At 45.8% G+C, this 21,404-nt stretch overlaps 1 protein-coding gene across 3 annotated transcripts in view; it reads right to left on the reverse strand.

The window, feature by feature from the left end:
• LOC137541855 (keratin, type I cytoskeletal 19-like) overlaps nucleotides 1-21,404 on the reverse strand; it is a 46,802-nt gene that overhangs the window by 9,349 nt on the left and 16,049 nt on the right. For 2 of the 3 annotated variants that reach the window (XM_068263396.1, XM_068263397.1), the window contains exons 2-4: nucleotides 10,053-10,503; nucleotides 4,750-4,832; nucleotides 2,466-2,622 (exon numbers count right to left, since the gene is read on the reverse strand). In XM_068263396.1, coding sequence (XP_068119497.1) covers nucleotides 2,466-2,622; nucleotides 4,750-4,832; nucleotides 10,053-10,370 — 558 coding nt within the window. In that variant the 5' untranslated portion in view covers nucleotides 10,371-10,503. Of the gene's footprint in view, nucleotides 1-2,465; nucleotides 2,623-4,749; nucleotides 4,833-10,052; nucleotides 10,596-21,404 lie in introns of those variants that run through there. The other variant, XM_068263395.1, reaches the window with a different exon arrangement.

The raw sequence follows: 21,404 nt of genomic DNA on the forward strand, positions 1-21,404 counted from the left end.
GAAAACAGCCCTCTCCATGACTTTGAAAGTCGTAGAGCTTAATGGCTTTTTTGTATAGAGATAACAACTGGAGTTTCTTAAATCTTCCTGTACTGGAATCAATTAGACTGATGTATCTGATCTTAATGTTTTATTTCTTAGCTGTACTACACATACAAATCATTATATCATAATTTTTTTTCGCTTCAGTGTCTCTTTAAAGAGACTCTGTAACAACAAAAACCTCCCCTGGGGGGTACTCACCTCGGGTGGGGGAAGCCTCCGGATCCTAATGAGGCTTCCCACGCCATCCTCTGTCCCATGGGGGTCTCGCTGCAGCCCTCCGAACAGCCGGCGACAGAGCCGACTGTAGCTTCAATATTTACCTTTGCTGGCTCCAGCGGGGGCGCTGTGGCGGCTTTCGGCACGGAAATAGACGGAAATACCCGACCTCGGTCGGGTCCGCTCTATTGCGCAGGCGCCGGAAACTTGCGCCTGCGCAGTAGAGCAGACCCGACGGCGATCGGGTATTTCCGCCTACTTCGGAGCCGACAGCCGTCAGAGCGCCTGCGCAGGAGCCAGGAAGGTAAATATTACGTCACTGCTGCACGGAGGACTGCAGCGAGACCCCTGACGGATGGAGGACGGCGTGGGAAGCCTCATTAGGATCCAGAGGCTTCCCCCACCCGAGGTGAGTACCCCCCAGGGGACGTTTTGTCGTTACAGTTCCTCTTTAAGCTCTGTTGCACTCATGGCAAGTTACACAAGGCATAAATAGCAGCATTGGAATTTGAACTATATATCACCCCAGGCCTATCCAATGGAGATATTTGATGAGTAGGTCATTTTTTATACGTTCTCTGGATTCATACATATAAATGATAAGGTTTTTTCACTTATGGATGAACATATTTAAGCAGATTTGCTGAAATTCAATAGATCATGTTTGGAGGCCTCAGATAGGGTGTAGAGGTGATTTTAATATCAACTCTTCACATATGTTACAGTGCGCACTGTGGGACTTTTGCTGATAATACCCTATTAGAGAATCTTTTATATATGGGAATGTTTTATATTTATGAGTAATAAAAGTTATTTTTTATAGTAGTAGTCCATGCTGTGGCATCAATCAATATAGTAGGAAACTTGAATCTTATCCCAATAGTGTGAATAAGATTGTCTAATTCGTAGGTATTTCAAGTTAGATTAATATACTAAGGTTCATAAGTATCTGTTTTTTGTTTTATTTTTGCTTCAGATTCAATGGTCCTCTAGTAGATGGTTGCACTGGGATAATGAGGGGTTCCATTGCTTAAATGTTCCCACAAACCTATGAACATAGTGGTTAGTGGCTAGTAAAGTATTTTATTTATTTTATTGGATGTTTCTGTTAATGAATTAGATTAAACCTATTTCAATAATTTTATGTAATCTTTTAGAGGTTTTGTCCTTGCTTGACTTGGTTTCATATCTTGATAACTCTTGAACTATAGAAGGTAGTCGTAAAATTAAATTATATCTTACATATAACCAGGGCTGGGTCTTGGGCAGTGCGGGCAGGGCAACCGCCCTGGGTGTAGACCGGCAAGTAAAAGAAGGGGGCGCAGACAGAAGGACATAACCGCTAGGGAGCCAAGTGGAAGAAGAATATTACCAGCTCAATCACCTTCCTTGACTCCTCCCGGGCTGCCTGCGTCAGACGTCAAGTCATCATCACGTCACCTCCGCGTGATGACACCTGATGTCCTGTAGCGGTACTGCAGGCTTGCAGGCTGCCAGTGCCCATGGAGGAGTCGGCTTTCTGGGCTCTCTTCGCCTGTGTGTCTTCCTGGTCCCTGCTTCCTCCTGGATGAGAGGCTGGTCACTAGTAAGCCTAGCCTAGCTTTAAGAAAGGGGGGCGTTCCTCCCGAAACGTCAGCAGTGGCTGCTTCTGTGATGTCACGCAATAGAGGGGAAGGAGGCGCATTGTAGTTACACGGTTGCTTGCACCGCACGGAAGGACGGAATCCTGAGCACCGTCAGGCCGCATCACCTTACATCACCACCGCCCTCTAGGGGAGCCGGGCTAACCAACTATCCCTAAAGAGGAGGAGCCTTTTTACATTTAATCAGTTGGTATGCGTTAGTGGGCATTAATATGCTTTAGTGTGTGTTAGTAGAAGTTTTTTCCATAGCAGTGCATTGTGAAAAAGATTTCAGTTAAAACGTGTAGTGGGAACTGTGCCAAAGGAAAACATGGACGTTACTTTGAAAATCAGTTTTCTTTCAGTTATAACTGAGAGCAACTGACTAAGTGTACAAGGGACCTAAGGGTTTGCAAGTCCACAGGGGTGGGGGGAAGGGGGCTCAATTTTTACACCCTCGCCCTGGGTGCGATTTAGCCTAGAAACTGCCCTGCATATAACTGTGTCTATACAGGACATGTAGGAGGTCTGGTTTGGAGATGGGATGGGATGGTACACAGAGAAACACGCAGTCAGTATTACCTCCTCATGGTTCTTCTTCAGGTAGGCCAGTTCCTCCTTCAGGTTTTCAGTCTGGAGCTCCAGGTCAGCTCTGGCCAGTGTCAGCTCATCCAGCACTCTACGCAGCCCATGGATGTCGGCCTCCACACTCTGGCGAAGAGCCAGCTCATTTTCATACCTTGGAGAATAGAAGTTTGAACATCGTGATGGGACATATTGACTAGACTTTGGCTCCAACATTTTTGATGTCTAAATTTTAGTTAAGATTTGTCTTTACTGTTTATGTCCATTTGTTCTAGGACTCCACAGTTTTGGTACTGTTCAGTTTCAAGAACATTTACCAAAGTACATAAAAAGGTAGGCATGTGGCTGAGGGCTTAAAATGTTATAAATGTCTCAACTATCTACTGTCAGACTTTTGAGCAATTTTCCACTGTAGGAGGAGGGGGGGCAAAAATGACTAACATATGACCCTGCTGGAGAGTGCTCTGACAGGGTCACATGCATAATACCGTCCTGCCCCTTCCCCCCAATGTCCCTCGGTGATGCACTGTTGCCCCAGCGACAGATCGGGCACCTCCTGTGGAGATGCAACAAGGGTGCTAGGCCCCATTGCCTTGCATTGCCATTGCATTACCATGAAGTAGAACAGAGTAACACAACGCAATGGATTAACTATAAATCATGGGGCCCCCAAATGTCCACACCCTTTTCCTTGCCATAACCCCTTGTGACTCTCACAGCCTGGGGGGGGGGGGGCATCTTACAAGGGTCATAAAACAAGTGTGGACATCATGATCTTCTCACCCATAACATGTGTAGCCACAAAACCACCTGAAGGATCGACCCATTTATCAGAGGGAGGGAAGAAGTACTTGGGGTCCCCTTACAACTCTGGGCCCCCCTGCGGTCGCATGGGCTGCTCCCCTGTAGTTATGCCACTGTTGTGATGCACACTTGCAATGCAAGTGTAAAAGGGGCCTCAAGGGCACTTGACTGTTGATATAGCATTCTCATGCTCCAGCTAATTGATCTCATACCAGCTTACTCATTTATGGATGTGTAGTGGAGTGGGTGCATGTGCAGTAGAGTGGATGCATGTGCAGTGCTGAGAGCAGGCGCAGTAGAGTGGGTGCATGTGCAGTGGTGAGACCATGCGCAGTAGAGTGGGTGCATGTGCAGTGGTGAGTGCATGCGCAGTAGAGTGGGTGCATGTGCAGTGGTAAGAGCATGTGCAGTAGAGTGGGTGCATGTGCAGTGGTGAGAGCATGCGCAGTAGAGTGGGTGGATGTGCAGTGGTGAGAGCATGCACAGCAGAGTGGGTGCATGTGCAGTGATAAGAGCATGCACAGTACAGTGGGTGCATGTACAGTGGTGAGAGCAGGCGCTGTAGAGTGGGTGCATGTGCAGTGGTGAGAGCATGCACAGTAGAGTGAGTGCCTGTGCAGTGGTGAGAGCATGCGCAGTAAAGTGGGTGCATGTGTGCAGTGGTGAGCGCATGCACAGTAGGGGCTTGATTCACAAAGCGGTGCTAACTGTTAGCACGCTTGTGAAAACCCCCTTAGCACGTCTAAACAAGCTTATCGCGCATAAAACTTTACGCGCGCAAAACTTTATGCGCGTAAAACTTTACGCGCGTACTGCACTTAGCGCGCGGGACTTAGCGCGCGTAAAACTTTGCGCGCATAAAACTTTGCACGCGCAAAGTTAGCAGTGGTGAGACCATGCGCAGTAGAGTGTGAGCATATGCAGTGGTGAGCGCATGTGCAGTAGAGTGGGTGCATATGCAATGGTGAGAGCATGCGCAGTAGAGTGGTGCATGTGCAGTGGTGAGAGCATGCACAGTAGAGTGGGTGCATGTGCAGTGGTGAGCAAATGCACAGTAGAGTGGGTGCATGTGCAGTGGTGAGAGCATGCGCAGTAGAGTGGGTGCATGTGCAGTGTTGAGAGCATGCACAGTAGAGTGGGAGCATATGCAGTGGTGAAACGCATGCGCAGTAGAGTGAGTGCATATGCAGTGGTGAGAGCATGCGCAGTAGAGTGGGTGCATGTGCAGTGGTGAGAGCATGCGCAGTAGAGTGTGTGCATGTGCAGTGGTGGGAGCATGCGCAGTAGAGTGGGTGCATGTGCAGTGGTGCTAGATAATATCCACATTTCTGATCAGCAAATAGGGGATCCAGAGAACAAAGTGAAAGAATTTATTTTATTAATTTATCTTTGTGGCCTCCCTAGTTTCTTGATATCAGTTCATTGAAAGACGAGTTCTAATTGGTTGTCATGTATGTCAGATTTGTGGGGTACTTACTTGGTTCTAAAGTCATCAGCTGCCAACTTGCCATTGTCCATGTGCAGGGCAATCTTGGAGGTGTCAATGGTAGCATCAATGATCTGCAAGGCATCAAAGGTCACATTTTATTTGATTGTCACAATGTTGCTTCTTCCCATGGCCATAACAACCACCCCTGCGACCCCTGCCATTGCAGGGGGGGGGGGGGGCAAATGCTTTAGTGCCAGGCACAATACAGTATAATAATATGGTAGGACATCATGCTGGGTACACATAATGCAATTTTCCGTCCAACCGACCGACAACGGGATCAATCAGGAGCAGTTTGGATACAGATAATAATGCGGACAGCCGACATTGCTAATGAAGGGGAAAGTGAAGCATTCACACAGCAGGGCACAGGGCTGTGCTCATACCTGACTCTTGGGCCACATACACACATCAGACCATAGTCTTTTGAAAATGAAAGATCACAGACCAATTTTACCCCCTTCCATGTAGTATGAATGCCATACTTACAAAGTCTATTCTATGGAGCTGAACTCCCCATCAGACAGAAATCTTTGCAGGATGCTGCACACAGAGATGCTGCACAGACACAAAAGATCAGTATCTGCAAAAGATCTGTTCCTGCAAATTGCATTCATAGTCGGTGAGATCTGCAGATCATCATACACACCTTGTTTAACTGACATTCATCTGCAGATCAGACCATCATCTGCAGATCTGAAAATCCATCCTGGTGGATCTGATCTGCAGATGAATGTCAGTTAAACAAGGTGTGTATGAGGATCTGCAGATATCATAGACTATGAATGCATTTTGCAGGAACGGATCTTTTGCAGATACTAATCTTTTGTGTCTGTACAGCATCTTTGTGTACAGCATCTTTGTGTACAGCATCTTTGTGTACAGCATCTTTGTGTACAGCATCTTTGTGTACAGCATCTTGCAAAGAGTTTTATCTGATGGGGAGTTCAGCTCAATAGAATAGACTGTGTAGAGCAGTGTTTCTCAACATTTTATAAGTGTGTACCCCTTTTAAAACCCTGTACTCATCGAGTACCCCCTAGCATAGTAAACATGATCACAAGTACCCCTTGACAAATATATATTTAATCGTAGTACATGATAATTGGTTCTAAACAATGTGCAAGCATTTATTATTGCTTTTAATTAGCTAAGATACTAATTTGATGTTGTTTAAGAATTATCATTTTCTAAATCTCTAAATTTGTTATTCTTGGTTAAGTATATTAAGCCCGAGTACCCCCTGGACCCATCAGAAGCACCCCCTGGGGTACGCGTACCGCATGTTGAGAACCTAGGGTGTAGAGTATGGCTCTCATACTACATGGAAGGGGGTAAAATTGGTCTGTGATCTTTCTTTTTCAAAAGACTATGGTCTGATGTGTGTATGAGCCTTAAGTTCCCCAGAGCTGCTCCATGTTCTATACACACGCCTTAATTTGTGCCTGTCCCCAGACACTGCACCGGAGGTGGGGCCATATGCAATTCACTTTTTCTCCTAGGTGATAATTTTTTATCTTCAATTTAGAACAACTTTTCAGCACTTTGCAATGGAAAAACTACCAAAAAGTTGGTATAAAAGTACTATCAAATTATTTTGAGTATTTTTTTTGCTTGCTGTTGGTTTAAAATGAATTTTATTGAAAAGTTTGAAATTACCACCTAGGAGAAAACTTAGAAGAAAAAGTTATTTACATATGGGTCCTGGTCTGAAGGGGGATTCTGGGCAGCTGTAATCCCCCCTGCGTTTGCCTATGCTCCCCGTTTACTCACAACACCTATGTGCAGAAGCATGTGTCATTATTTTCCTGCTTCCAGGTGCTGCTTCACAGCAGAACACCCTCTGTTGCCATTCGCCAGCTCCCGATCACGTGACTTACAATGTGGCTGATTTCACGCCGAAATTGGTTACATGTATCAATCGGACAAGCTGCAAAATGTTGGGCCGACGGGCTGAATCGGGTGCACAGCGTTAAAGCAGATCTGAGATGAAAAACTAACTATAACAAGGAACTTGTCTATATATATCTTATCTAAACTTTTTAGATTAGTTTACACAGCATATCTAGCTGCAAACAGCTTCAACAGTTTATGATTATTTATTCCTGTGATACAATGAGGGCAGCCATGTTCTGTTTGTCACAGGCTGAGGGCTGGAAATGCTATCAGCTTGCCTGTGTGTAAATTCAGTCCCCTCTCCTCCTCCCCTCTCCCCTCTGCCTCTGAAATCTCTGGCTAGTAACCTCCTCCTCCTCCTGCCTAGACTGAGCTCCCATAAGCCCTTGCTACAGTGCCAAAGCCCTGTGAAAAACCTGGGGGCGAGGCTCATAGGCGTATCTAGAGGGGTGCAGGCATGGCTCTTGCCATGGGCGCCACAGCACCATGGGTGCCATGCCTGCCCCCTCCTCCTTCATGCTCCACCTTCATACTGAAGAATGCATTTCAAGCGTTTGTGCTTGCTCTTATACTGTAGGACAACTACCTATACTGGGGGGGGGGCTACTTATACTGGGGAGGCACCTCTGACTACATATACTGGTGAGGCAACCTAAAGTGTGGGCTACCTATACTGGGTGAACTATCTCTGGCTACCTATACTGAGGTGCTACCTCTGGCTACTTACATTTGGGTGGTAACTCTAGCAACCTATACTGGGGGGGGGGGGGGGGGGGGGGGGCTTGTTATACTGGGGAGACTTGTATAATTGCAATAAAAGAAGTTGTTAATATGGGGTAGTCTGACTGGGGGGGGGGGGGGGGGGTTTGGGCACAATTTCACTGTTTTGCCACAGGGGCTATATTACCCAGATACGCCCCTAGCAAGGCTTGCTTAGTTTATAAGGAATTGAAGTGTTAAAACAAAACAAAAAAAAAGTATTTGGCTTGAGGAATGCCCTATAAACTATATGAAAGGAACACAATTATGCAATGAGTAAAAGTTTATCTCAGATCCACTTTAATGGCCAGCGAACCTACAGTCCCCATCTTGTTCGTTAACCGAGGACTACCTGTACTTATATTTTTTTATGATTTGATTTTTTGAAATATGTGAATTAAGTTTTAATCTGTACTAAATGACTTTTTAAAGGTTTATCAATGTTATAATAAAAATTGTTACAAAATATCGTTTAGAAACTTTATAGTAGTATAAAATGTAAAGATATGTTTTTGGATCCTGATCTGGTTAAATCACTTCCATCTTATCACAATGGCCTCAATTCACAAAGATCATGCTGGAGATAATAAGGCAAGAGAAAACTTGCCATGGCACAGAGAGTTCTCCTATCTCTTCATTCCTTAACCTCCTTGCCGGTTATCCCGAGCTCAGCTCGGGGTAACCTGCCGCGGAGGATTCCTCAGGCCCTGCTGGGCCGATTTGCATAATTTATTTTTGTTACACGCAGCTAGCACTTTGCTAGCTGCGTGTAACTTACGATCGCCGCTGCTCCGCGCCGATTCGCCGCAACCCGCCGCATCAGAGGGTGCCCCCCCCCCCCCGAGACCCGTGCGCTGCCTGGCCAATCAGTGCCAGGCAGCGTCGATGACGTCATCGCGCCCGTTCGCCCGCCATGGCGACGGGGGAAGCCCTCATGGAAATCCCGTTCAGAACGGGATTTCCGGATGGGTATATGCGCCGGCGGCGATCGGCGCATTCGGGGGGACGCCGCAGGGAGGGGGGGAAGCATGTAGCTAGCGCTAGGCTAGCTACATGCTAAACAAAAAAGAATAATGCAAAAAAAACACCCTCCCTGCCGTGCGCAGCAAATTTTTATAACGGCAGGGAGGTTAAGTTACCTCCTCTGTAGTTATTTTCACACGCAGTTAATTAACACACTGTCTTTAACTTTAGAATTCTGTAGTTATTTTAAGGTTTTCCTGAGGTAAAATGTTTCCTGAATACTACACGCCTCATCACCATGGTGATAACTCTAGAAACGTTATTAAAGACAGGAGATAAACTTAGTGAATTGAGGCCAATGTTAGTAACAATGATAGTGTTTCAAAGCTGAATACATTTACTATTGTTCCTTTATCATGTAGTCTGGTATACTGTATGTTGTTCAACAAATAGCTGTAGTCAGGAGCGTGTTAATATTTAACTTACAAAAACAAAGTAAATGTAGTGATTTGCAACTAACAGATAAATCGGATAATTGGATAAATGTAACAATATATCCGATTCAACAATTATCATTATTATGGAATGAAAGTTGGTGCCACCACAAGCATGCATGCTAGATGATTTGACTGATTTCGGGCCGCAAGCGGAAAAAAAAACCGGCTTCTGTCCCTCCCAAATGATATATGTACCCCCCTCCCCCCGGTGCTTGTGCATTAAAATGCTTTACATCTCACCCCGCTTGCTAGTGTCCTACATTCGGGTCCTATATGACTACCGGAATATAGCACATGGGGCGTATATGTCACATACACGCCCCCCCCCGGCAGCCACTTGAGGCACCAATGCAGAAGTACGGTGGACAGGTTAAGTATCTTAATGCACGGGCACCAGGGGGTAAAACATTTGCGGGGACACAGTCGGGAGCGGCAAGGTGGCGTCATGTTGAAATCGATTGGGAATTGGCCTATGGGGCAGCCAACAGACCTCTCTCTGATCAGATTCAATCATGGTCCGATGATCGAACCTAGTCATACACCACTAGTATACCTCTCAACTTTTTGAGAAGAGAAAGAGGGACACTTAAGCCACACCCCTGCCACGCCCCTGACCATGCCCCTGGCACACCCCCTAGTCACGCATACCATAAAGATTTCATAAGAAATATATGTTGTTTTATAACTCGAACGACACTGGTGCTTTCCATCCTGGTTTATTTTTCCTTATATTAACATGTGAAAGTAAGAAGTATAGCAATTTAAAGGATGGGAATAAAGTTTAGAGTCAATAAAACACATTATTTCAGTAAAGAAATACATATATTTACATAGAAAGAGGGACAAAGTCCTGAAAGAGGGACAAATAAGGAGGAAAGAGGGACAGAGGGACAGGGCTCCCAAAGAGGGACTGTCCCTCCAAAAGAGGGACAGTTGGGATCTATGACCACTACATTTAGGGGCACCTTTAGACAATGTTAAACAAATTACATTCAAGAGCAACCATGGAGCAATGCAGGAAAGAGTAGTGGATACATGAAGAGATCTCCCAGCATGGAGACTTAGTTATGCAGGTGTCTCACTCTATGCATAAAATAGTTAAATGTATTTTACAGCTGTAAATTGTTAGGCAATCTGGTGACAAAATATAACAAGAGATAACGTGTATCAGCTCACCTTGCCTCTGAGCTCCTCGATGATCTTGAAGTAGTTGCTGTAGTCACGGGATGGACTGGGTCCTTGTTTTTCGTACCACTCTCGGATCTTCAACTCCAGGCCTGAATTGGCAGTTTCAAGCGAGCGCACCTTGTCCAGGTAGGTGGCCAGACGGTCGTTCAGGTTCTGCATGGTCTCCTTCCCATTGCCGGACAGCAGGGCATCTCCTGACACGCTAACTCTGTAGCTGCTTCCACCACCAGAACCACCATCAAAGCCGGAACTTAGACCACCACCATACCCAGCGCTTAGACCACCACCATACCCAGAAGAGACCATTCGGGAAGAAGACACAGAGATGCCCCCCGTGTTACCATGGACACTTGGAGCTTTGATGGAGACCCTCCCTGCTCCACCACCAAGTCCACTGCCCAGTCCACCATAGGATCTGGTGGTGCTGACCTGGCGTACGCTGTAAGACATGTTTGCAGTAACTGGTTAGAGCAGACCTAGAGATGTAGATCACAGGAGTGTAACTGTTCTCTCTGCTTCCAGCCTCCTTTTATCCCTCGCTGACTGGGTGGTGCCAGAACACCTGATGGGATTTTATCAGTTCCTTCTACTCATGCCAGACAACAGGAGACATTTCTCATTGGTCAGCTGGAACCCCAAGCTTTTTTTTTTTTTAACTGCCCTCAAAGTTACTCTTGACACTAAACAAACAGGCTGTATTTTTTTCCTGATAACGTGTCCATACACCTAGTGATGATGGGCAGATTCAACCATGAGTTCTCTCTCTGATTGAATCTAGTCAGAAAGAGATCCACTGGCTAACCATACACCGCAGGTCAATTCCCAATCAATTTCAGCATGAAATCTTTCGGAAATAGGCTTTGTGACGTGGCTGCCCCCAGCCGTGTCCCCCCAAATGTTTTATGTGTCCTCCAGCGCCCGTCATTTATACTTTGCCTGTTATGCTGGTCCCAGGTGTCCGTGCTGTATTTCCAAATTGGCGCACGCCGCGCGGGCATTAAAGCACAAGGGGCGCATGTGTGACATCACACACGTGCTCAGTAGACACGTTGGACCCGTTTGCAGAAATACAGCGCATGCACTCGGGGGAAGGCGTGGAAGGTAAAGGATAAATGCACAGGGGGAAAGGGGCACATAAAACATTTGGGAGGGACAGCGGCCAGGGGTTCCGACGTATTCATCGATCCTGATTATCACACGCCTTTATCGCCCACCCAATGGACAATGTCTACCCAAGATTTACCTGCATGCCTGATCGTTACATTTGACCAATTTCAGACCAAATCAGTCAAATCGTCGAACGGGCATGCTAGTGGCGGCAATTTGATGATAATTATCAAATCGGATGGTCAATGGGCCAGCAAGTCGAGTAATGTATGGGCACCATTAAAGTTTAGGGCCAGTTTCCACTAGCCGCCATGGACAGCAAGTCATTGGCCATATCGGCAGCATTTCCCCGTACCACTTGCCTATAGGGAAATGGAAATGCTGCATATTCGGGGCAAATTCAGCTCTAGTGGAAACGGGGAATTAGAGAAAATAGTTGATTCACCCTCAGGTGTTGAAGGAGGGAAAGGGAGGGGGAGATAGACACTAGAGGTGCGTACAAACCTTTGAAGGATGTCGCCCGTCGAGGATCGGGACCCAATCCCCTTTGGGGGACATCGCAGGGCCAGGCTGCACAGATGCAAGACTGCTATGTGTTACTATGTTGGGGGGCGGAGGGCTGTCGGTGCATGTGTGATGTCACTTGGCAGGTGGGGAAGTGGCATAGAAAATGGGATAGGCCATTGCAGGGGGGGTGAGTTGATCCAACGGGCGGGTTGCTTGTGGGTCGGAGGCCGCTGTACACACACTTGACTATCGGCTGAGGCAGTCATTATCAGCCGCTGCGGCCAACTTCGGTCAAGCTTGTGTACGAGCCTTAAGGTAGCCATACATCAGGCGACTTGGCGGCCGATTGACCGTCTAATTCGATTATTATAATCGGAATCAGATGAAAGTTGGTACCGCCAAGTGCATGCCCGACTGACAATGTGATTAACTTTGGGCCGACATTGGTCGCATTAGTCAATCGGACATGCTGCAAGATGTAGGGCCGGCTTGCTTGATCGGGCGCACGACTGTAATGACGAGCGATATCAGGACGAGCAACGAACATGACAAACTCTCCGGTGCTGTTCCCGCAATGTGTGTGTGTATGTAATGTGTAAATGTGCTGCAGTGTGCATTTATACATTACCTGTTCTGTGTCACAGTGACCATCCGTCTGCTGCCTCTGTTCAATTACCTGCATACACGCTGCTGGTGCATAGCACGCCGGCGCGTGACTTCACACGCACCACGCTGGCAGCGTGCATGCGGATAATTGAAGAGGGGTGGAACACGGACGGTCACTGCGACACAGGACAGGTAATGTATACATGCACATTACAGCACATTTACTCATCACACACACAGCGGCGAGACGGAGGATGCGGCAGGCCCGGACGATTCCCAAGAAATTCATGCTGAAATTGCTCGGGAATCGGCCTGCAGTGTATGGGAAACCGACAGACCTCTTTACGATCAGATTCGATTAGAGAGAGATTTATCTCTTGGTCGAAATTGCCCATCATCACTAGATGTATAGCAGAACCTCCATCAGATTAGTTATCCGAAGATAAGCCACTTTAGTCTGAAGTTAATCCTATTGTTCTGGAATGCAAGTCTGTTTATGACTCACAATAAAAAACACAAACAGCAGGAAGGAATTAAATGTAAAAATGTAACAAGACAGTATTGGCTCGTTCACACTATGGGCGTTGTTGGCTTTTTTCAAGCGCAGACGATTTTCAAAATTGCCAACAAAATGCTTGTGTAATGAATCTCTATGAGAAAGTTCATATCAACGCGTTGCATCCGCTTTGTGGTCGGCAAAGCGGTGCCTGTACCATTTTGGGGGCATTTTTCCTATATCGGGAGGTATAGGAAAAACGTAAAATGCTCACAAAATCGCTTTGTGCAGTGATTTTTTTATAATAAGCAGATTCTATTTATTCTTTTCCGGGTCAAAGAATTCACTTTCTGACTTGCGTCAGGGGGCGAATGAAAAAACGCTCGGGAAGAGCGCTTAGAAAAGCACATTGAACAAAAACTCAGCGCGCAGTGGAGCCTCGGGAGGGGAAAAAGAAAACAGCGCACAAAAACACAAAACGCTTGCGTTTTCGTTTTTAGGTGTGAATGACGCCTAAAGGTAGCCATACATCTAGCGATGATGGACAGATTCGACAAGAGAGAATTCACTCTCTGACTATATCTGATTAGAGATAGATCTGTCAGCTGCTCATACACTGCAGGCCGATTCTCGATCAATTTCATGCTAAAATCGATCAGGAATCGGCCTTGTAAGGCTGCATTCACCGGCCCAACGCTGCCCCCCCAATGTCAAATGCGCCCCCTGATGCCCGGTGCACTATACTTTATGTCTACGTGTCCCCTGCTGGCTCCGGGCTCCACTGCTACATGCGCCCCACTTGTTTGCCAGCGTATACGTGGCCACGTGTGTGACGTCACGCGTGCCCACGTTACTCCTGCAACCACATGGGGCACGTGTATGTGGATTGTGGCGGCACCCTGCCCCAGCTGCATGCTTTTGGTGGCAATGATTTTCATCCGATGCAGATGGTTGATGGACCACCAAATCTACAGATGTATGGCCACCTTAATTGTCCTCTAATGTCTATGGAGGACTTTATGCTGGGAATACACCTTTCGTTTTTGCCTTCGTTTTAGCCTTCGTTTCGTTCGGTAAACGAATCGAGTGTTGAAAACGTATGTGAAAATAGTCATAATCTCATTATAGTTTCGATTAATAGACCCCAAAAACGAACGACTAGTGATCGAACATGTTTGATATTATCTCTCTTTATCCATCTAATCGAGCCATTAGTAGGCTTGATGGCTGTTCAGATCGATTATATATTCGTTTATGTTAGTCCGTCCCTGTAAAAAGGGATTTTCGTTTCGTTTCTTTGCAGCCTTCGATCATTGGAAAAACGAAACCATCAGAATCGGAAAAAAAAACGAAACCGTGGGTGGTGATATTAACCGTATGTTCGATTATTTCGGGATCGAGAAGGACAAAAGGCACAATCGAAACGAAGGTTTAAACGAAGGCAAAAACAAATCGTGTATTCCCAGCATTAGTCATGATAGACAACTTGCTCAGCCACTTCTACAGGCAGCTTTATATTGTAAACAGTTGTAAACTTTAACAGCTGAAAGAGAAAAACAAAGTGAAGGCCGGTTCTTTCATCAGCCCAGCCATCTTATCACATGTGACATTATCTATATTGTTGTCACTTAATACACTGGCTCTGTGGTTCTAATTGTGTGAAGGCCTGTACACATGCTAGAATAAATTCACGGAGAGGGCCGTTCATGACCGCCTCGGCCAATAATCCGGCATGTGTGCAGGAACCCCCAACTGCCGCCTGCCCAGCGATCCACCAGGCAGATTAACAAGTGATGGCTGATACCTGTATGCACTCTGCTTGCCTGGCCAATCGTATGATATCACATCTGTGCCACTACGTCATCACCTCGTCGTCCCTCTGCCTCCCCGCATAGCAACAAAACTTGGCATCAGCCATACAGCTGACTCCGCCTCTGTACAGAATCGGCCCAGCAATGTCACCAGAGGGATTCAGTCCCAATCCTTCGTGGGCGGCATCAGTCAGAAGTGTGTATGGAGCTTGAGCCAAGGAAGCCAGAGTCCCCAGATCACAGCCTATTACGCAGACATAATGCAGATATGGAAAGAGGGGTTCAGATTTGCGTCAGCCACGTCATGGTGCACAGGGAAGTCCCGATCCACCCCTTAGCGCTGCCTGGCGCTGATAGGTCAGGCTGCGCAAGGGGTCTGGGGGGGGGGGGCGGCGCAGCGGGTAGCGGCGAATCGGCGCGGAGCGGCGATGATCATAAAGTGCACGCAGCTAGCAAAGTTCGGGCTTACCGCCAAGGAGGTTAATATGGCCAATTTTGGCCAGAATAGGGTCAGACTGTCAATTGGGCATGCTCTTGGCAGCACTGATTTCCATCTGATTCCAATTATAGTAATCAAATCGGATGGTCAATCAGCCGCCAAATCACCTGGTGTATGGCTATCTTAATTCCATCAGGCTTTTTGGTACATGCACGTTGCACATAGAAAAACTTCTTGGCTACTTGATGAAAGGATTGAAAATTGCTGCAGCAGCAGTCAAGCAATCAAAAGTCATCTTCGCAGCTAATAATAAATGGGCTGCTAAAGTTCAGCATATGCTGTGCATAAAGGCCAAAGGATCCTTCATTGGTCTAGACATTCAGTTGGATAGGGGTCAATTCCTTCCACATTGCGCACTCATTTTTGCATTGATTAAAGCACCCCATTATATTGCTTAAAACAATGCAACGCTAAGCTACCACTGATCCCCCATCACTCTGCTCGCTCTTAAAGGAAACACGAGGTGAAAATAAACGAATGAGATAAACAATTGTATTTATCCTCCTTCTCCTTAAAAAAATGATTGTATCTATTTATTTATTTTAGATATCTCACAGTTTTATTTATTTTTTTATAAATCTTCTTTTCTTACATTTTTACTGTTTCATTGTCTGTACTTGAAGTATACCAGAGTTAAAATTTATGAACTATTGACCCTTCTCTTTCCTGTTCTCAGAAGCTATTTGCTGCCAGGAAAGTGTTTTATGGCCATAATTCTTTATCGGTGAGGGTTACGCTATAGTCTGACCCGGTCCTGACCCGGACAGAAACTGCCACTTACATACCTGGAACACAGCATGTGTGCTAGGCACTGTACATACACATGTCTATCTCATCTTGTCACACGTTACCTCAGGTATCCTTTAAGGTGGACATACATGTATGTATTTCGCAGCCCGCTCAGCTATCTGATTGGATATTTTTATCGAATGAGATGAAAAGCAGTGCCGCAATGTGTCTGCCCAATCAATGTTTCAGTCTATTTTTGGGCAGAAATCGGTCGATAGTATTTATCAGACGTGCTGGAAAATCTTGCCCATACATTGCCTGATGTATGGACATCTTTACTGAGATTTTCCAACATATCTAGTCACACTTTTGATCAATAAACTGTTCAACTGTGAAAGAAAGTAAATTAACTGTATATGTTTGTGGGAGTAGACCGCCAGCCAATTTGATCAATGTGGTTGTAAGTGAATATGGGGCCAGGCCTGGATTTACCATAAGGCGCTGTAGGCATTAGCCTACAGGCGCCTGATGATGGAAAGGAGGCTAACTCGCCTCCCTGATCCCCTTTCTCCCTCCTTCCCTATGCAGAGTCTCGATGAGAGTGTAAACAATCTCTCTTCAGTCAGGGGTACCTACTTAATACTGAGTGTAGTTGGGGTGTCTCAGCACCTTGCAGGGAAAAAAATATAGGAGACAAATACGGGAGCCCAATAGTGTAGTATGTTAGTATGCAATTGAAAAAAGGAATTTCAATAAATTACTACTCACAAAAGGAGGTTGCAAGGGCAACCAACCGTAGGAAGCAGGGGGAGACCATAAACCCGACTCCACTCGGGGTAGTCCCAGCCGGGACCTGGATGTGGTCGCTCTCCTTGAAAAAGTAGGGACAGGTGTCCACTGTGGGGCACCCACAGGTGGTCTGTCACCACCCCTCAAACACAGATTGTTTGGGGGTATAGCTATGCACAATTGAAGGTAAAGAGGCGCCCTGGTTGAAATAAAAGCATCTAAAAACAGCATAAAATCGAGGAAATAATATGAGGTGGCTTACCTCAATAACAAAAACCTTGTATATGACAAAAGATTTTTATTTAGCACAGGCAACGCGTTTCACGGGTCCAAGCCCGCTTCATCAAGCCAATAAAAGTGCCAAATGAACAAGTCGATATGGCAAAGGGAGCCTCTAATGGGGACTCTGAAGAGCTGCAATATATATTGCAGCCTTTGCCATATCAACTTGTTCATTTGGCACTTTTATTGGCCTGATGAAGCGGGCTTGGACCTGCGAAACGCGTTACCTGTGCTAAATAAAAATCTTTTGTCATATACAAGGATTTCGTTATTGAGGTAAGCCACCTCATATTATTTCCTCGATTTTAAGCTGGTTTTAGATGCTTTTATTTCAACCAGGGCGCCTCTTTACCTTCAATTGTACTTAATACTGAGGTTCCTCTAGCTACCTAATACTTGGGGCACCTCTAGCTACTTAATACTGAGGGTTCTTTTGGCTACCTAACACTAAGGGGTACCTGTAGCTACCTATGATGGGCAAGGGAAGTGATGGAGAACTGACAACTGGGACAGCCAGCACAATTGCGGTGCAGTTTGGTGGGTGTTTGTTGGTTCATGGAGGGTGAAATCTAAGGTACCAGGACATCTGTGCTCATAGGCTCCTGTGAGGAAAATCCGGGCCTGATGGGGATCTTGTAATTTAAATATAAAATCCTGTAACTATAACGATACTGTGTACAAAAACTCAATGTACCTGTCTAAATATGCATCCTATGCTGCCTCTGTATGACATCTGATACTGTATGTTTAACCCAAAGCTTGAAACAAAGACTCTATCTTCAAGGAAAAGCTACTATTGTCCTCCAGTGGATTTGCTTGTATACAGCAAATAGATTGTGTGTAACAGACGAGGCCTACAAGACATTGCCCCAGCAAACTAATTGTGTAATAAACAAGCTTTCCAAGATATGGCCCAAGTGTCTGTGATCAAGAAGACAATGGCCTCGATCCATCATTGTCTTTGAGATAACTTTTTCCAGTCTGTTAAATTACCGAATTCGAAGTTTAGCGATTTCTAGTTGTATTCATCAAGGTTTTTCGGCATTCGGTGTGAATTCGATAACAATTCGGTAACCATTCGGTAACGTGTCGATATTTCCATTTTACAGCCGTAATTTAACACAAGGCCATAAGATTCCCATGGAATTGTGGGTAAAAGGCAGTCCTTTGAACACTACGTAGCAACATTCTGAATAGGGCTTTACACCTGGACCAGGATTCTGGAAGTGGTTGGGACAATCCCACAATTTGATAGTAGCCTTTTCTAAAAAATTATAGTGCAGCTAGCAAAATTAGTTAACCCTGGCACTGCCTGTGTTCTCTTACAAGATGATTCAAGAGAAATGCAGATGTCGTGTTATAGCAAATAAATCTATTTTCTTACAAATTTATATGGTTGCAGACCTTATTCTTGCCCTTCTGCGCCTTTGAATCACTCTCAGCTGATACATAACCACTTCAAATGGCTCCATCTTCTCTGTCAGCAATGATCTGACAGGAATAACGACAGAGCAGTGAAGGAGATAACTAATCCTAAATGTAACGCTAAGCCACGCCCACTTTCTTTTTCATGAATTGCACTTTCTTCCGTTTTAGCGAATCGTTACCGAATCGTTAACGAATGTTCGCTAACAGCTGTAGATAACTTTGATGAATCCTGAAATGAAGTTAACAAATTCGGTATTTTACCAAACTGTTGTTAACAAATTTGCTAAGTGTTGATGAATCGAGGCCAATGGCCTCAATTCACTAAGATCATGCTGGAGATAATAAGGCAAGAGAGTTCCTTAAGTTACCTCCTCTGTAGTTAATTTACCTCCTCTGTAGTTAATTTACCTCCTCTGTAGTTAATTTACCTCCTCTGTAGTTAATTTACCTCCTCTGTAGTTATTTTCACATGCAGTTAATTAACAGCCTGTCTTTAACTCTGGAGTTATTTTAAGGATTGAAGAGTTAACTTAAAGACAGAAGAGTTAACTTTAGGTTTGCCTGAGGTAAAAGGTTTCCTGAATACTACATGCCTTATCACCATGGTAACAACTCTAGAAGAGTTATTAAAGACAGGAGATAATCTTAGTGAATTGAGGCCAATGGCTAAGACAACATCATGTTGCCTGCAGATAGATACTGTATGAAATACAGTGTCATGACAGAGACTGTTGACCTTCATTATTAATTAACTTTATTATGCCTCGGACTCTAATTGCCATATATCAGGCGACTTGGCAGCCAATCGACTATCTGATTTGATTTATAAGGTGAAAATCGTTGCCGCCAAGTGCATGTCCGAGCAATGATGCAAGCAATTTGGTCGCATTAATCTGTCTGAGACGCGGCAAGATGTTGAGCCATCGTGGTCGGTCGGGTGGACGGTGATAATGGCGAGCGATATTGGGATGTATGACGAATGAGACGAAGCCCTGCTTTTCCCGCGGTTTATAAATTTGCATGTAGTGTAAGTGTATGAATGTGCATGTATGTGTGCACTGCCACTGATACATACCAGTCCTGTGTCGTGGTGCCCGTCCATTTTCCGAATCCCTACTCGCCACTCTTCCGTTCACCATTCACACTGCCGGCGCATAGCACACCGGCGTATGATGTCACACACCACGCCAGCGGCATGTATGCGGCTATGGAAGAACTGCGGATTCAGAAGACGGACGGGCACCGCCACACAGGACAGGTAATGTATCAATGAACACATACATGCACATTCATACAGAGGCGTATCTAGAGGGGTGCAGGGCAGCATGGCTTGTGCCATGGGCGCCATGCCTGCTCCTGCCCTGCACCACCATGCCTGCCCTTGTGCTGCGCCCCCATGACTGCCCATCACTTAGACCCTGGATCAGATTAATTCTGTCATCTGAGGAACATGGCTACTTAACTTATGTACGGTGCACTTGGCTTAGTGTTAGCAAGGAGGACAGAGAGGTAATAAGAAGACATAATTCCAAAAACGTACGCACTTATTATAAGTGTATGAATGCAGGGGCGTATCTTGGTAATGTAAAGCCTATTGCAAACACTGAAATTGCGCCCCCTCTGGTCGGAGCTCTCTTCCCCTCTAAAAACAGCATCCTTTCTCGCGTACATGTGTAATGGTTGCCCCCGTTTTTGGGGCTTAGAATGTTGCTGAACGTACATTTTTGGAATTATGTCTTCTTATTACCTCTCTGTCCTCTTTGCTAACACTAAGCCAAGTGCACCGTACATAAGTTAAGTTAGAGTGATCAGAAGTCCCAGATTGCCCGAGACACGTCCCGGATTCGGGGTCCGCTGTCCCAGGCTGCATGAGGTCCCAGGAAACGTCCCGCTTTCAGCAGCAGGACGTCCCGGCCTCGGGACTCTGGCCACTCTATCCTCATGAACTGGCAGCGGCGTCTATAGACGCCGTGCCAGTTCATTGCCCGCAGCCCCGCTCCAGCCTCCTTATCCTTCCGGTGTCTGTTCCGACACCGGCAGGCGAGCAGGGCTACGGCAAGATGGCTGCCAAAGCCCTGTACTGGAGACTATTTGTGTCTCCAGTACAGGGCTTCGGGCGCCATCTTGCCGTAGCCCTGGCAGCACGGGAGAGTAGACGAGCAGGAGGAAGGTGGTCCTGGGAGCAGCGCGCCAGAGGCCGGAGACTTCAGCCAGGCGAGTAAATGCTTTCTTTTCCAGGTGAAATGTGCTCCCATTACGTTTCTTTTCTGGTGAAATGTTTGCCCGCATTGCGTTTCTTTTCCAGGTGAAATGTTTGCCCGCATTGCGTTTCTTTTCTGGTGAAATGTTTGCCCGCATTGCGTTTCTTTTCCAGGTGAAATGTGCTCCCATTATGTTTCTTTTCTGGTGAAACATTTGCCCGCATTGCGGTTCTTTTCTGGTGAAATGTTTGCCCGCATTGCGTTTCTTTTCTGGGGAAATGTTTGCCCGCATTGCGTTAATTTTCTGGTGAAATGTTTGCCCGCATTGCGTTTATTTTCTGGTGAAATGTTTGCTTGCATTGCATTTATTTTCTGGTGAAATGTTTGCCCGCATTGCGTTTATTTTCTGGTGAAATGTTTGCCCGCATTGCGTTTCTTTTCTGGGGAAATGTTTGCCCGCATTGCGTTTCTTTTCTGGTGAAATGTTTGCCCGCATTGCGTTTATTTTCTGGTGAAATGTTTACCCGCTTTGCGTTTATTTTCTGGTGAAATGTTTGCCCGAATTGCGTTTATTTTGTACTGACATGTTGCCCGCATTGCGTTTATTTTGTACTGACATGTTGCCCGCATTGCATTTATTTTGTACTGACATGTTTGCCCGCATTGCGTTTATTTTGTACTGACATGTTGCCCGCATTGCGTTTATTTTGTACTGACATGTTTGCCCGCATTGTGTTTATTTTGTACTGACATGTTTGCCCGCATTGCGTTTATTTTATACTGACATGTTGCCCGCATTGCGTTTATTTTGTGCTGACATGTTGCCCGCATTGCGTTTATTTTGTGCTGACATGTTGCTCATTGCGTTTATTTTCTGGTGTCCGG

This window comes from Hyperolius riggenbachi, chromosome 12, assembly GCF_040937935.1.
Source record: "Hyperolius riggenbachi isolate aHypRig1 chromosome 12, aHypRig1.pri, whole genome shotgun sequence".
Taxonomy (NCBI): domain Eukaryota; kingdom Metazoa; phylum Chordata; class Amphibia; order Anura; family Hyperoliidae; genus Hyperolius; species Hyperolius riggenbachi.